The following is a 13,720-nucleotide window of genomic DNA, read 5'->3' as shown; positions in this document are numbered from 1 at the left end:
GATTTAACTCTTTCCTCTTTTTTCTGTTTTTGGGTTATACCCAATGGTACTCAGGGCTGACTCCTGACTCTGTGCTCAGGACGTACTCCTGGCAGTGCTTATAGAATTATGTGTGGCTCTGGGAATTGAAGCGGGGTCCGCCCAAGCACTTTATGCTATGTACTATCTCTGTAGCCCATGATAGGATGTTTTTTAAAAATGATGATTACTTTTATATTTCAAGCCTCTTTTGTCTTGAGATCTATAATATTATTGTTAAGATTTCAATGTTTTAGTTTTTGCCCGTGGAAGGATAAAATCCCCCATCTGAAAAGTGTCTTGTTTTTTCCTAGAGCTTGCCTTCTTTTCAAATTTCATTGTGTATTATAGTTTACTTATTTATTTACTTATTTTTGCTTTGGAGTCACGTCCAGCAATGCCCAGAAATTACTCCTGACTTTGCACTCAGGAATTACTCCTGGCAGTGCTCAGGGGACTGTATGAGATGACAGGGATTGAACCTGGGTTGGCTGCATGCCGGACAAGTGCCCTACATACTGTACCATCATTCCTTCTACTATATTTTTAAAAGCCCCCTTCTACTATATTTTAAAAAGTGTTGACTTCATGTCAAAGGAGAGGAAGATATAAAATATTTCACTCAGCAGGATTAATGTTGAGAAGGGGACTTTTACCAGCACGTCTCCAAATCAAAAGTAATAGAAAATAAATCAAAATAACAAAAGCAGAAGCATTTTAATAAAGCAGATTCTTGAATGGATAAATAGAATTAAATGTGTTGGGTTTTTTTGCCTTTTTTTTTTCTTTTTGGGTCACACCCGGCATAGGGGTTACTCCTGGCTCTGCACTCGGGAATTACTCCTGGCAGTGCTCGGGGGACCATATGGGATGCTGGGAATCGAACCAGGGTCAGCCACATGCAAGGCAAATGCCCTACCTGCTGCACTATCGCTCCAACCCTTTTAAAAAAAATTTTTGGTGAGGAGCCTCCCTAACAGTGCTCACGGGGCCTGGGATTTATTGCCGAGATATCCAGCCAAGCCTCTGGCTGGCAGTTTAATGTCTGGGCCTGAGATGTGGTGTTGCTTGGGCCTGCAGTGTGGGGGGATTGTATGAGGGTCTCCAGAGCTACAGCCAGAGACCATCCGGGAACCATGTGATGTGGGGGATTAAACCTAACCTCAGTATGTTTCCAGGCCCCCCTTAATATAGGGTTTGTTGTTGATTTGGGGAGACACCCAGTGATGCTCAGGAGTTACTCCTGGCTCTGCATTCACGACTTACTCCTGGAGGTATTCTGGGGACCAGATGAAATTCTGGGGATCAAACCTGGGTTGGCCATATGCAAGGCAGATGCCCTCCCCAGAGTACTATCTCTCTGGCCCCATTATTTCTTCTTTTTCTTTTATTGAATCACTATGAAATACAGTTACAAAGCTTTCATGTTTGAGTTTCAATCATACAATGATCAAGCATCCATCCCTCCACTAGTGGACATTTTCTACCACCAATGTCCCCAGTATCCACCCACACCGACCCATCACACCTCTCCCCCTGCTTCAGTGACAGACAACTTCCCCCATACTCTCTACTTCTGGGCATTATGGTTTGCAATACAGATACTGAGAGGCTATTACATTTGGTCCTTTATCTACTCTCAGTACACATCTCCCATCCCGAACAATCCCTGCAATCATCACTGACTTAGTGATCCCTTCTCTATCCCAGTGTCTTCTCCCCTGGCTCATGAGGCTGCACTCATTAGTGGAATATAAAATAACATACTACGAGCAGACTGACATCCAAGGACAGTAGATACAGGGCCAGGAATATTGCTCCATGGTTAGTAGTCTGGCCTCATTTTAATATAGTTTTAATTATTGTTTTTTTTTTAACCAGGTGATACTGTGTCAAAAGCGTTTAAGCCTTTTCTCCTATATATGTATGACTTCTTAAAAATTATTGGGCAAATCATCAGTTTTTCATCTTTCATAGTTTTATCATTATTTCTTGATCATTTTTTCTTGATCAGGTCACAGAAATCCCTTGCTTCCCACCCCTCCCCACATTCTCTCCTTTTTCACATGTGATTTCATGGAGAGCTGTTACCAATTAGGACTTTTTCGTGCCATCATTTGAGAGTGCTGCTCCCAGCTTCTCTGTTGTTTCTCTGTAGACCTTGGCCCTGCTTTCTCAGTGTCATTTTGCATCGATGTCACGCTATCCCCCTCTGTGTTCATTGCTCATATTAGCAGTGGTGAGAGCTTTTAGGAACCACTCACTTTGGAAAGGGATATTTAAGGACAGTGGCTGAGGTTGTTGTGGAGTTTGGCGTCGGCTCTGAGCTGATGCCTTCAAACTCTTTCTCAGCAGTCGTCTCCTCTCAGGTTTGATTCAGCTTCTGATGAACAGGGTACGGGCTCTGAGCAGCAGAGCGCTTGGTCGTGCATGATAAGACACTTTATATCTATTTAATGGGCGCTGATCAAAACTCTCGGTCTCTGTCTCCGTCCTTGCAGAAACCGATTCAGTCTCTTTCTATCTCTTCTTCTCTGTTTCTGTTTCTCTGAAACTTAGTCCAGATTTTGCTATATTTTTGTTCATTTGTTTGTTTGGGGACCACACCACCAGTGATGTGTGTGCTCAGGGCTTACTCCTGGCTCTGTGCTCAGGGACAACTTCTTTCAGGGCTTGGAGGACCAAATGGTGCCAGTGAGTGATTGAACCCTGGTGGGCTGCATATAAGGCAAGGTTTTGCTTTACTATCACAGTTTGTAGGGGCTAGAGCAATAGCACAGCAGGTAGGGCACTTGCCTTGCATGTGACCGACCCTGATTTGATTCCCAGCATCCCATATGGACTCCCGAGCACTGCAAGGAGTAATTCCTGAGTGCAAAGCCAGGAATAACCCCTGTGCATTGCCAGGTGTGACTCAAAAAGCAAAAACAAAACAAAAACAAAAACAAAAAAAACCCACCAAACTATTACAATTGGTAGCTTTTTCCCCCATTTTTGTGTGTGTATGATGAGTACCAGGGATGAGGGATGACATGACCCAGCCTCTTGGGAGTGGGGGTTGGGCAGCTGGTGGGTTCACCTTACCTCTTCTTCTCTCTCTCCCTCTCCCTCTTCCCAGACACAGGCCAAGACACAGTCCTCAGTGCTTAGTCGTGATAGTTCCTGTTTGTGGGCCTCTGGTGGGTCAGAGACAGTGTTTCATTTCAAGAGTATCTAAACAAATTAAGCCCTTGCTGTCTGCTCGGCACAGCCTGCCCTTCCAGAGCACAGTGGAGAACACGTAGCTTCTGCCTCAGAACCACTCTGCCCTTCCATGGAAGGTCACTCACAGGCCCCTGTGAGTGACATGAAATGGTCTCTTGATTATCCGTTCCCAACTTTGACTTACTTCTTTACTCTTTAGCACCATCAAGATACGTATAAATCCCATAACAAATTATGAATTTTCATATCCACACTTCTTTGCACACACCTGCTTCTACCTAGAATTCTCCTGTCTTAGCTAGTAAACTTGGACTTACCCTCCCAAGCCCGTCTCTGATAGAATTTGCATCCCAAGCCTTCTTTCCCTCTGCGGGACAGAATTGGTCTCCTCTCTTTGCTATTTCCACCAAGTCTTGTTCATTGCATTTGTTATTTATGGGATTTTTTCCTCCTTCGCTGGACTAGGTTTCCGCAAACAGTCACCCTGGTTTCCCCTTGAGAGCTTGTTTGGAGGATTTGGCAGGGGAGCACGGCTACTCGTGTGCTCCCGACTGCAGAACAGTCAGTCTCTCCGGGGGAAGGCTGTCCTCTCAACTCACCAGCGAGTGGGACATCCTCTTCCCCTGAGCATGAGCACCTCACTTCTGGAGGGACACACATGGAGTGGTGAGGGTGGAGGGACATACCCGGACAGCCACTTAGGTCAGCCAAATCAGTGACAGAGGTAGCAGCTGCATCGCCCTCACAGCCCTGCTCATCTTGTACCCACTTCCTGTGGCACAGAGTACTGTGTAACAGGGGCCCAACTATAATTATATTTTGCAAGGGCCACATCTAGCGATGCTCAGGGGTTACTCCTGGCTCTGCCCTCTAGGAATCTCTCCTAGAGATGCAAGGAGGACTATACCGGATGCCAAGGTCAGGTCATCCACTTGCAGGGCAGATGCCCTCCCTACTATACTCTCTTTCTAGCCCCTCAACTATAATTATTATTCAGATTTGAGTCAACAGAAATGAAGTCAACAGAAACTGAATAATTGAATAATAATAGTCATAAAATACCAGAGTTTGAAATTCTGGGCTTGAATTGCTGTTTTCATTGCTTTCCTTTACTGATTTTGAAGGAAATATCAATACATGGGGGGGGGGAACAAAGTAAAGTCAAATACAAATGTTCTGTCGAATATAATAGACATTAGTGCGGGGGGGGGAAAGAAGTGAGGAGGAGAGCTCTAAATCTGGGGGTTCTTTGGATGCAATAAAGGCTTACGTTGGGAGAGCAGATGTCATTTCCAAGGTCAAGTGTTTATGGAGGAGAAATAAACAGTCTGAAACTGAGCCCCCGTGTCCCTCAGGTGCAGAGGGGAGTAAGCTGTGAACTTTCAGGCATGCCTTAGCTGTCAAGTTGGGGGAAATTATCTGTTGCTGGGATTCAACCTCTGTTTTTTTCTTTTTTAAATAACTAAATTACCTTGCCAATTTAATGATATTTCTTCTCTCCCGAGCAAAGTTCTGCAAAACTTTATGCCCGTTTCCAGCAATAATGAATGATGTGCATGTCTCCGTGGTGTAATTTAGTGGCTCGTTAAAGTGAAAGGTGAAATACTGAGTGCGGATTGAAATACTCCATATGTCTTTAAAATTCCACAAATCCAGGCGTGTGGGAGACATTCCGCCCAGAACCTCAACATGACTAATCCTCCCCAAACACTGAAATCAATAGTCTCTCCCCACCGCCTGAATGCGGCCCCTGGGGAGGTGAGCGGAGCCATCTGGAAGTTTTCAGATTTAATATTAGTGCTTTGCTTGTAGCGAAGAGCAGCCAGAGCCCCCCACCCCTCCTCAAGCCCCCACCTAAGATACTGAGTCGAGTATTGGCAGGAGCTTTTCTTTGTTCCCAGAGCTTTGGGAGAAATTAATGGCAAACCTTCCAAACTTTGTTTTTGCTTACTCTCCAGCAGAAAACACAGCCACGTACCCCATTCCTTATCGCGGCCTCTCTTCGTATGTGTTGGGCCGCGTACTGCGTTTCTCTTTGTATGTCAAATAATATGTTTCTCTTTATTTTTTATTTTATTTTTATTTTTTTTGCTTTTTGGGTCACACCCGGCGATGCACAGGGGTTACTCCTGGCTCTGCGCTCAGGAATTACTCCTGGCGGTGCTCAGGGGACCATATGGGATGCTGGGAATCGAACCTGGGTTGGCCGCGTGCAAGGCAAGGCAAACTCCCTCCCCACTGTGCTATCGCTCCAGCCCCAATATGTTTCTCTTTAGAGTGCATTTGTGATCCCATTTTACCTCTTCCCCTTTGTGCTCTGCAGACAGGAAGGCAAATTGTGGGTGTCTCCATTGGCCCGGAGTCTCGGGCATCCTTGGGTTCTGAGAGTACCCACGTTGTTGCTGGATGCTCATTTCTAGGCCCTTCCACCCCAGGGCGCCCTGCACTCAGTAAATATATTTCAAAGGTCATTTCAAAGTGGCATTATGGCTTGGTGCCATGCGGGAGAATGTGTCTGAGTTTCCAAGTCAGTGCGGTGGTGCTAAAATCAATCCTGTTCAACACATTTTCATCGACATGACCCATTATGTTTGCATTAGCTGTGATCTTATTTTACAAGGAGACACAGCTTGACCAGGACAGTGAGTGTGGGCACTGTGACATAGGGGAGCTCCAAGGAGAAGTGGATCTGCTCCCCCTGAGCAAGCAAGAGGAGTTCCGATGTGTGACCCCTGCCCTCCCACAACCCCTGTTATCTTCTGCCCGAGCACCGGCTTTCTCTCCAACACATCCTAGTACCGCTTTGTTTTCACACACAAAGATCAACTTAAGGAGACTCATAAAATCAATATAACTAGACATGTGGCTGCTTCAGAACTTCCTTGCTCTTGCTGCTCTGTATATTTTGCATTTTACTTGCATCGTGGGCAGAAATAATACTGAGCAATAGATAAATCAAAGCACTGTCAATCAATCAACCCAAAGCAACTTAACATTTCTTTCAGCCCACTGTGCATCCACTGACTCATTCTTCTAAGTTGGTCACCATTTCTTTTATAAATCAGTTCTGTTGTGCCCTTGGGGTAGATACTAAGAAGTGGAGTTGCTGGGTCATAAGGAAACTTGATTCCTAGTTTTTTGAGAAGTATCCATACTGTTTTCCCAAAGACTGAGCCAGCAGATGTACCCCCCAGCACTGATAGTGTCTCACTCCCCCCCCCATCCACACCAGCCACTTTTTGTGTTTGTTCTTTGTGATGATGGTATGAGATGATACTTGTTTCCATCTCAATTCCCTGGTGCTAAGTGATAAGAACATTTTTGTCATATGCCTTTTGGTAATATGAATCCTCTTTAAGAAAGTTTCTTTCAACGCTTCCCCCCATTTTTTATGGGGTTGGTTGCTTTCCTCTTGGGAAGTTCTACCAGTGTTTTATATATCTTGGGTATTACCCCTTTATCAGATGAGTGGTGGGCAAATATTTTCTCCCAGTCTGTGGTATCTTCTTATTCTGTTTCTTTTGTAAGAAACTTCTCAATTTGATGTAACCTTATTTGCTTGTCTTTGCTTCCATTTTCTTAGCCAGCAGCATTGTACCACTGAAGATTCAATGTCATGAAGTATTATGCCTATTTTCCTTAAAATAATTAATGGATTCAATGGTGATATCAAGGTCTTTAATCCATTTTAATTTTGCTTTTTTCATAGTGTTAGGAAAGGATCTAAATTAATTTTTGTGATTCTGAGCAGCCAGTTTTCCTGGCATCATTTGCTGAAGCAACTTTCCTTGCTCCACCTTTACTCTGGTTCTTCCCTGAAAATTAAGTATCAGTATGCCTGAGGATCTGTTCCTGGACTGTCAGTTCAATTCCACTGGTCTGAGAGTCCATCCTTATCTCAACCCCACACTATTTGGATTACTGCAACTTTATGGTATAGTTTGAATTGGGGAAAGAGAACTCTATTCAGAAAAGACATTTACACTCCTATGTTCGTTGCAACACTCATTCACAATAGCCAAAATTTGGGAAAAAAACAAAGTGCCCAAGACAGGTGACTAGATAAAGAAAATGTGGTACACACACAAAATGGGATACTACTTGGCTATAAGAAAAAGTAAAATTATAGAACTTCCTGCTATGTGGATATATCTGGAGGGTATCGCGCTGAATGAAGTTAATCAGAAGTAGAAGGACAGGGATAGAATGATCTCCTATCTGTAGGATATAAGGAAACATAGTCAGGGAATAGCAAATGCCCAAAGCAGCAGAGCAATGGTCTTCAGTAGGAGGTTTACCACCTGGAAATGGGATGAGAGTAGAATAAGGCTGCTGGGGTGTTGGTGATGGGAAGTGGACACTGGTGATGGGAGTGGACACTGGTGATGGGACGTGGACACTGGTGGAGGGGGTCGTGCTGGCACATGTGATTCATGAAACCCTACCACTATGGCACCTAACATAGAAACAAAAAATAAATGGAAATTTAAAAATCAGTGATATTGAGGGGTAACATTAAGACCAAACTCATCTCTCTGCCTTTGTTCTTCTCTCTTGTATTGAGATCAAACAGACCGATTGTTTAGAGGAGAAAATTCCTTTCAACTGGTTTCTTGTTTTTGCCTTCTAAAATTCTAACACCTTTCCAAAAAAAAAAAAAAAAAAACTGTTTCTTTCAAGCCCGAGGGGAATTCATCTACAGTTTGCTTGTGTTATTCAAAGTAACTCAATTAGTAGTCAGCAGAGGAAGAAAAAACATGATTTTTATTGCTAAAGGGGCTGGTAAATTCTTCACTGACATCTTATCAACATAATTAGAGCTGAACCCCAAGTGATGTGTTATGGTGTAATAAAAGTTTGGGGATATCATAATAGTTGCCCAATGGAGTCAAACTCCAATAATGGTAAAAGTGCATTCCACTTCTCTCACTGCTGCCTCATTTTGTTACTGAACAAATCATTTCTTTTCACCTACACTCCATCAGGTCCTTATATACCGGGCATTTCTTTAGAGACCTGGCCTCCAGCCCTTGGGTGAAATCATAGGATTTTATTTAATACCATATTTCTGTACTTTCCCTTTTTGTGTGTTATAAATCCAGCCTGAGCTAGGTTTGTGGCCATCCTGTGGCACCATGCTCTAGACTGACATTTTTATAATCCCCACTTTCCAACCAATTCAGGTAAGTTTTGGGAGCTCTTGCTTGAAATAGAGGAAGCAAACAGCACATTAGTGACACTGTCTACTATATCAAATTACAATTTAACTGAGGTTGGGGTGTGTTATTTTTATAAAATGATCCTTTGTTGTTGCTATTATGACCAGTATCATATTCAAAAGATTTATCATGCTTATTATCTCATTTTAGGTCACCAGTGTCTTCAGAAGATCATGGTAAGAATTTGTTTCACTTATACCAATTTAGAATTAAAGATTCGAGCCCTGGTACTTGCATTTCACTGTTGGTGGGAAGAATTTTTTTTTTTTTTTTAAGATGTGGCCTTGTATTTTTTCAGTGAAATGTCAAACATGTTTACAAGTTAATTTGTCCTAGTTAAATTTGAAATTACCTTCAAGTCTTTTACAAACAGACTGGTTGATAACTATCAGAAAGCTTCATGTCTAATTTCTGTCTTACCATCAAAGACTTTTTATGGGCTTGAGTTGGCTACAAAACATCTCTGAATCAAAAATTTTTGCCCTTAAAATGGGAGTAATTGTAGTACATATATTGCTCTCAGTGGACATTGAGGTTTGCAAAAGGCATTGAGTCAAAGTGGAAGTTGCTTAGTCATGAGAGTTGCTCAGTAGGTATGATGAGGCATTGGCCAGCTGAGGAATGTGATCTGAATTTTAAGGGACCGCTATTTCATCCAAAGGATACATGGCTCTGTTTTTAGGTAACTTTCAGGGTGGTTCGTTTCTTCAATCTTTCAAAATATAAAGTCTGCAGTATTCAATTATGTGATTGAAGCATGTTATACACACATGTTATAGGGGGTTATAGGCAGAGTAAATGTGATATCTGATCCAGAGTCTTTCCCCTCAAAAAAAAAATCTGTGTGGGTGTAATGGGCAAAGGGCAGGTGGAATGACCCGTTCTGACTCTGACACAGAGTGAGATATGATGACGCCTGTAAGCAAGGGTGAAACTGGACTCAGCTGCTCTCGTCATTCCTCTCCATGCACTCCTAATTTAGGTCAGGGCTTGGTTGGACAGTAGGTCAGACATGCAAAGAGCGAAAGCCTTAAGCTTCCATCTCCATCATCTCTCTATCTTTGCTCCCTAAATCCTAGCCCACGTGTACTTTTTAAAAGTTCAATAGCAAAATAAAATTTTAAGATGTATTATGAAATTTTTGCAAATGTTTGAGTGGGGAGTTTTGGGCCACAGCGGAGATGCTCAGGGCTTACTCCTGCCTTTGTGCTCAGCGATCACTCCTGGTGGTATCCAGGGAACCGACTATAGGTAAAGCCAGGGATCAAACCTGAGTTGATTGTGTGCAAGGCAAAAGTCTTAATCCCTAGACTGTCTCTTTGGCCCCATACAATGTATTTTAAGAGAATTAAGAGGTAAGTTTTTGCTTTATAAACTTCCAGACAGAAATATTGAGACACATTGGGTAAACAGATTATAAAACTGGAACATAGAGTTCTGTGCTTCATGATTTTATATTTTAGTTATTTTTCACCAGTGGCCATTCTTCACACACACCCCTACACATATACTTTGTCTATTTCAAAACTGATTCTTTATTGATCACCTCTGATTTATTTTTATTTCAATAACCTTGGCATTCTTAATTTTCTCAATTCCTACTAATTTTTCCCTTTTATAGAAAATATTCTTGACTATTATAGTTCTGTCATTTACCCTTGAGTTTTATTTTCCTTATCTGTAAAAGCCTAAAGATAGAGACCCTGCCTACCTCATGAATTTGCTGTTTGAGTGGGAAAACATCTGCAAAATTGCATTCTAATTTAAAAGGTCAAAGTTTCCTAAACATATTGCTATTTTTTTCCAGGCTGGGAATGAAGAAATATGGGTTTACTAGATATTTACTCAGCTTAATATACTGCCTCAGAAAACTTAGAGAATGTGAAGGCAGTAGGATAGAATGAACTGTTCGTTTCAGCATGATCATTACATACAAAATGTTCACGAAATCCTGCTTTATATCTGGATGGGAGGAGTAAATGGTTAATGCCGAGTTTCAGTTTGCAAAATAATCATTTTATGATTAGAGGTTCGGTCACCTAGAATTGATGATAGAAGGCATCCGTGAAATATCAAATGTTTCTATTTATAGAATAGAGTGTCAGAGGTATCAAGATTAAAAGCTAGAATTTATCGAGTGCTTATTATGCAGATATGCTGTGCTGAAGCACTTCAGCTACATTATTTCATCTTTCACAAATAGCCCTCACTATCCGGTCGATGATTATCGTCATAGTCAGCGAGACTCCGCAGACTCCAATACCTTGCTTAAGATCACACAGCGAGTCGGTGTCGGGCCATTCACTCTCAGACCCAGTTCCGATCATTCCTAATCCTTGCCCGGGGATCCACAGTACTCTCGGAAAGTGAGAGATCATCGTTAGCATTAAGGTGAATTGATAGAAGTATCAAGAAAACGGGGGTTTTCCTCTCACAAGGGTTTATTTGCCACCATAAGTCATTTCTTTTCAACGGCAGAGCCGAACAGAGGGAAGAAGCGGCAGCTTGTCGCTCTGCTGGGAATGACCTGTTCCTGTAGAAAAAAAAGCGAATACCAGTGTCACATTCTCTCATAATTAGTTAACTGAGTGAAACCAAAGCTGGGGGGTGGGGGCTGGGGGAGCTTGCCCTCGAGCGCGCCTCCGTCCCATGGAAGCCTTCCATTTCCGAGCTCCATCTGGAGGCAGGAGTGCCTCTCCCTTGTCAGAAGATAAGCTTTGGCAATGATGGATGGCCTTGACCTCTGCGCTTCCCCCACCTTCAGTGCCTGTCACTTTATCACTGAAGTGCCTCTGGGGCCCAGGCTGCTCTCCAGTCTGTTCTGTCAGGAGAGGCTGTTTGTTTTATGGGCCTCAGCACCCCTCCCCGGGGAGGCTCCCCCAGGCTGGGGGGGGTGATCCTGGGTCATATTCACACTCAGGCTTGCTGCCCCCACCATGCAGCCTCAGAACCCTCTGGAAAGGGACTATCCCGAGTCTGCTTGGACCCCCTCTCCACCCCACCCTACCCCCACCCCCTGGAGCCTTGCAAGGGAGGGTCCCTCTTGTGTCTGCCCTGTGGATGTCTTTGCACCATTGACTCTCCCAAGATGAGGTTGCTTTTCTGTTAGGACAGTAACGGGCGTATAGCAGGGTATGAGGCAGGCCCCTGGAACATGCACCGTAGCCGGCCCGAGAGCTCAAGGATGAGGCAGGCCCCCGGGCCCGTGGCTTTGCTGCAGTTTATAAAGGAAATGCATCCCGGGTACAGAGGATGAGGCTCTTTCCGCCGGGGGTAGCTCACTTGCCTCAAATACTATCCATGATTCTTTTCTTTCTCTCATAAAATACATGAAATAATCTTACTGAAATAGATACTAGTCATAAAAGGCCTCAGAGGTCTGGGCTCAGTTAAAATACTCACCGGAAGGAACTGTCATGTGTCCAGACAAAGAAAATGTTTGTAGCAACTGAAAGTTCCAGGCATGGTCTTTGTGACTTCCTGTACCCTCAGTGATGACCACTATTCCACTTTTCTGCTTTATTGTTTAGAATTTCCCTTTTCTAAATTACAAAGACCTTTTTGTTTTTATTTATTTTACAAAGCGTTATTTCTATGGGTTTTTTAATTGAGATTTTCTATTTTACAATACTGTTGATAATGACTTCTTACGTACATAATTTCAACATCTAACCTATCACCAGTTACCCACCTCCCTTCCCCAAGGACTCAAACTCCCCTCTTTTTAATCCTTCCCCAGCCCACTCAGTTGTGTGAGCTAGTTCTCCCGTGGTGTTAACTTTTGCCTTTGTTGCTCCCTTGCTGTGTATCTTTAGTCCCACAGATGAGTGAGATCTATATCTCTCCCTTTCTTTCTGCCTGTCTTCCCTCAGCATGGTATCCTCTAGTTCTGTCCATGTTGCTACAAATTGCATGATTCTGTTCTTCCTTAGAGCTGCATAGTATTCCATTGTATTGATATACCACAGCTTCTGATCCATTCATCTATATTTGGGCATTTGGGTTGTTTTCATCTCTTGACTCTTGCACTAAGTTTAGCAAGAACATATATTCCATTCCTTGTTTGGATGCATGTGTATGTTTATATTTTTGCCAATTTTAACTTTTATAAAGCAAATTGTGTTGCGGTCTTCTGTTTCATTTATTTAGTATTGTTTTGGTTTACTCCTGCTTCTCTGTGTGACCCTTGGGGGTGTTGGTGGGACCATATGCAGTGCCAGGGACAATTGGACAAGGGTTGACTGTGAACAAGGCCTGTACTTTCTCTCTCGCCTGTATATAACTCTTTATATGGCTGTTCTACTATTGGTGAACTTTCTGTGGATTCCAGGTTTGCAGATTTATTGTGTTTTTATACATGTGCATGTGTGTGCTGTTAATGGCCATATCATTTTGGGAATTCTCATTGTGGCGGGGCCAAGGGATGGTAAGACTACCTGATGATGTCCAGGCTATTCCTGATGGAGTCCTAGGGATAATTCCCAGCAGTGCTTGGGATACCTTGCAGTGCCAGGGATGAAATCCAAGCTTCTTGCAGACAAAAACATGCACTCCAGCGCATAGAGCTATCTCCCAGGACCTGGCATTTGTTTCATAGTTTCTCCTGATGTCAGTCTGGGATTGTGGGTTTCATTTTGGGACCCCCCCACCCCGTGCCACTCAGGGGCTGCTTCCTAGCTTAGTGGTCAGGGGTCACTCCTGGTGGTTGCCTAGGGACTATGTGGCTCTAGAGATTAAACCCAGGCCCCCTGCATTGGAAAACTACATGCTCAGCCCACTGAACTACCTCCCTGGTCCAAGACTTACTTTTTAAACAACTTGAGAGATGCCATTCAGTATTGACTAGATTCACCATACTGTGTATTATCTCCCCATGACATGCTGATTTTGTAAATTGGAAGTTTCTTCCTTTATGCCTTCTTTCACCCAGCCTAACCACCCCCATTGCTGCACTTGACAAACATCAATCTGTTCTCTATGGGCTTAATATTTTCTTTTTTTCCTTCTTCTAAGATTCTCCAGAAAAGATCAGATAGTAACCATCTTTTTCATATATACATAAACATATATATATATAATAAAGAGTTTTGGGGACACATCTGGTGATGATCAGGGGATACTCTGAGCTCTGCACTCAAGAATCACTCCTAGCGGGGCTCAGGAACCATATGGGATGCTGTGATCAAACTCGGGATGGCCACATGCCAGGCAAGTGCCCTACCCACTGTGCTATCACTCGAACCCTTAAAGATAGATTCCTTACCCATGTCTCTCACCTC

The 13,720-nt window shown here is 43.2% G+C and overlaps 1 protein-coding gene across 11 annotated transcripts in view; it reads left to right on the top strand.

The window, feature by feature from the left end:
- The window catches only part of DGKI (diacylglycerol kinase iota), a 482,969-nt gene that overhangs the window by 424,380 nt on the left and 44,869 nt on the right, over positions 1 to 13,720 (top strand). For all 11 annotated transcript variants that reach the window (XM_055142753.1, XM_055142758.1, XM_055142729.1 and 8 more), the window contains one exon: positions 8,592 to 8,617. In XM_055142753.1, coding sequence (XP_054998728.1) covers positions 8,592 to 8,617 — 26 coding nt within the window. The remainder of the gene's footprint in view (positions 1 to 8,591; positions 8,618 to 13,720) is intronic.

This window comes from Sorex araneus, chromosome 1, assembly GCF_027595985.1.
Source record: "Sorex araneus isolate mSorAra2 chromosome 1, mSorAra2.pri, whole genome shotgun sequence".
Taxonomy (NCBI): Eukaryota; Metazoa; Chordata; class Mammalia; order Eulipotyphla; family Soricidae; genus Sorex; species Sorex araneus.
This window is presented reverse-complemented; position numbering and strand designations above follow the sequence as displayed.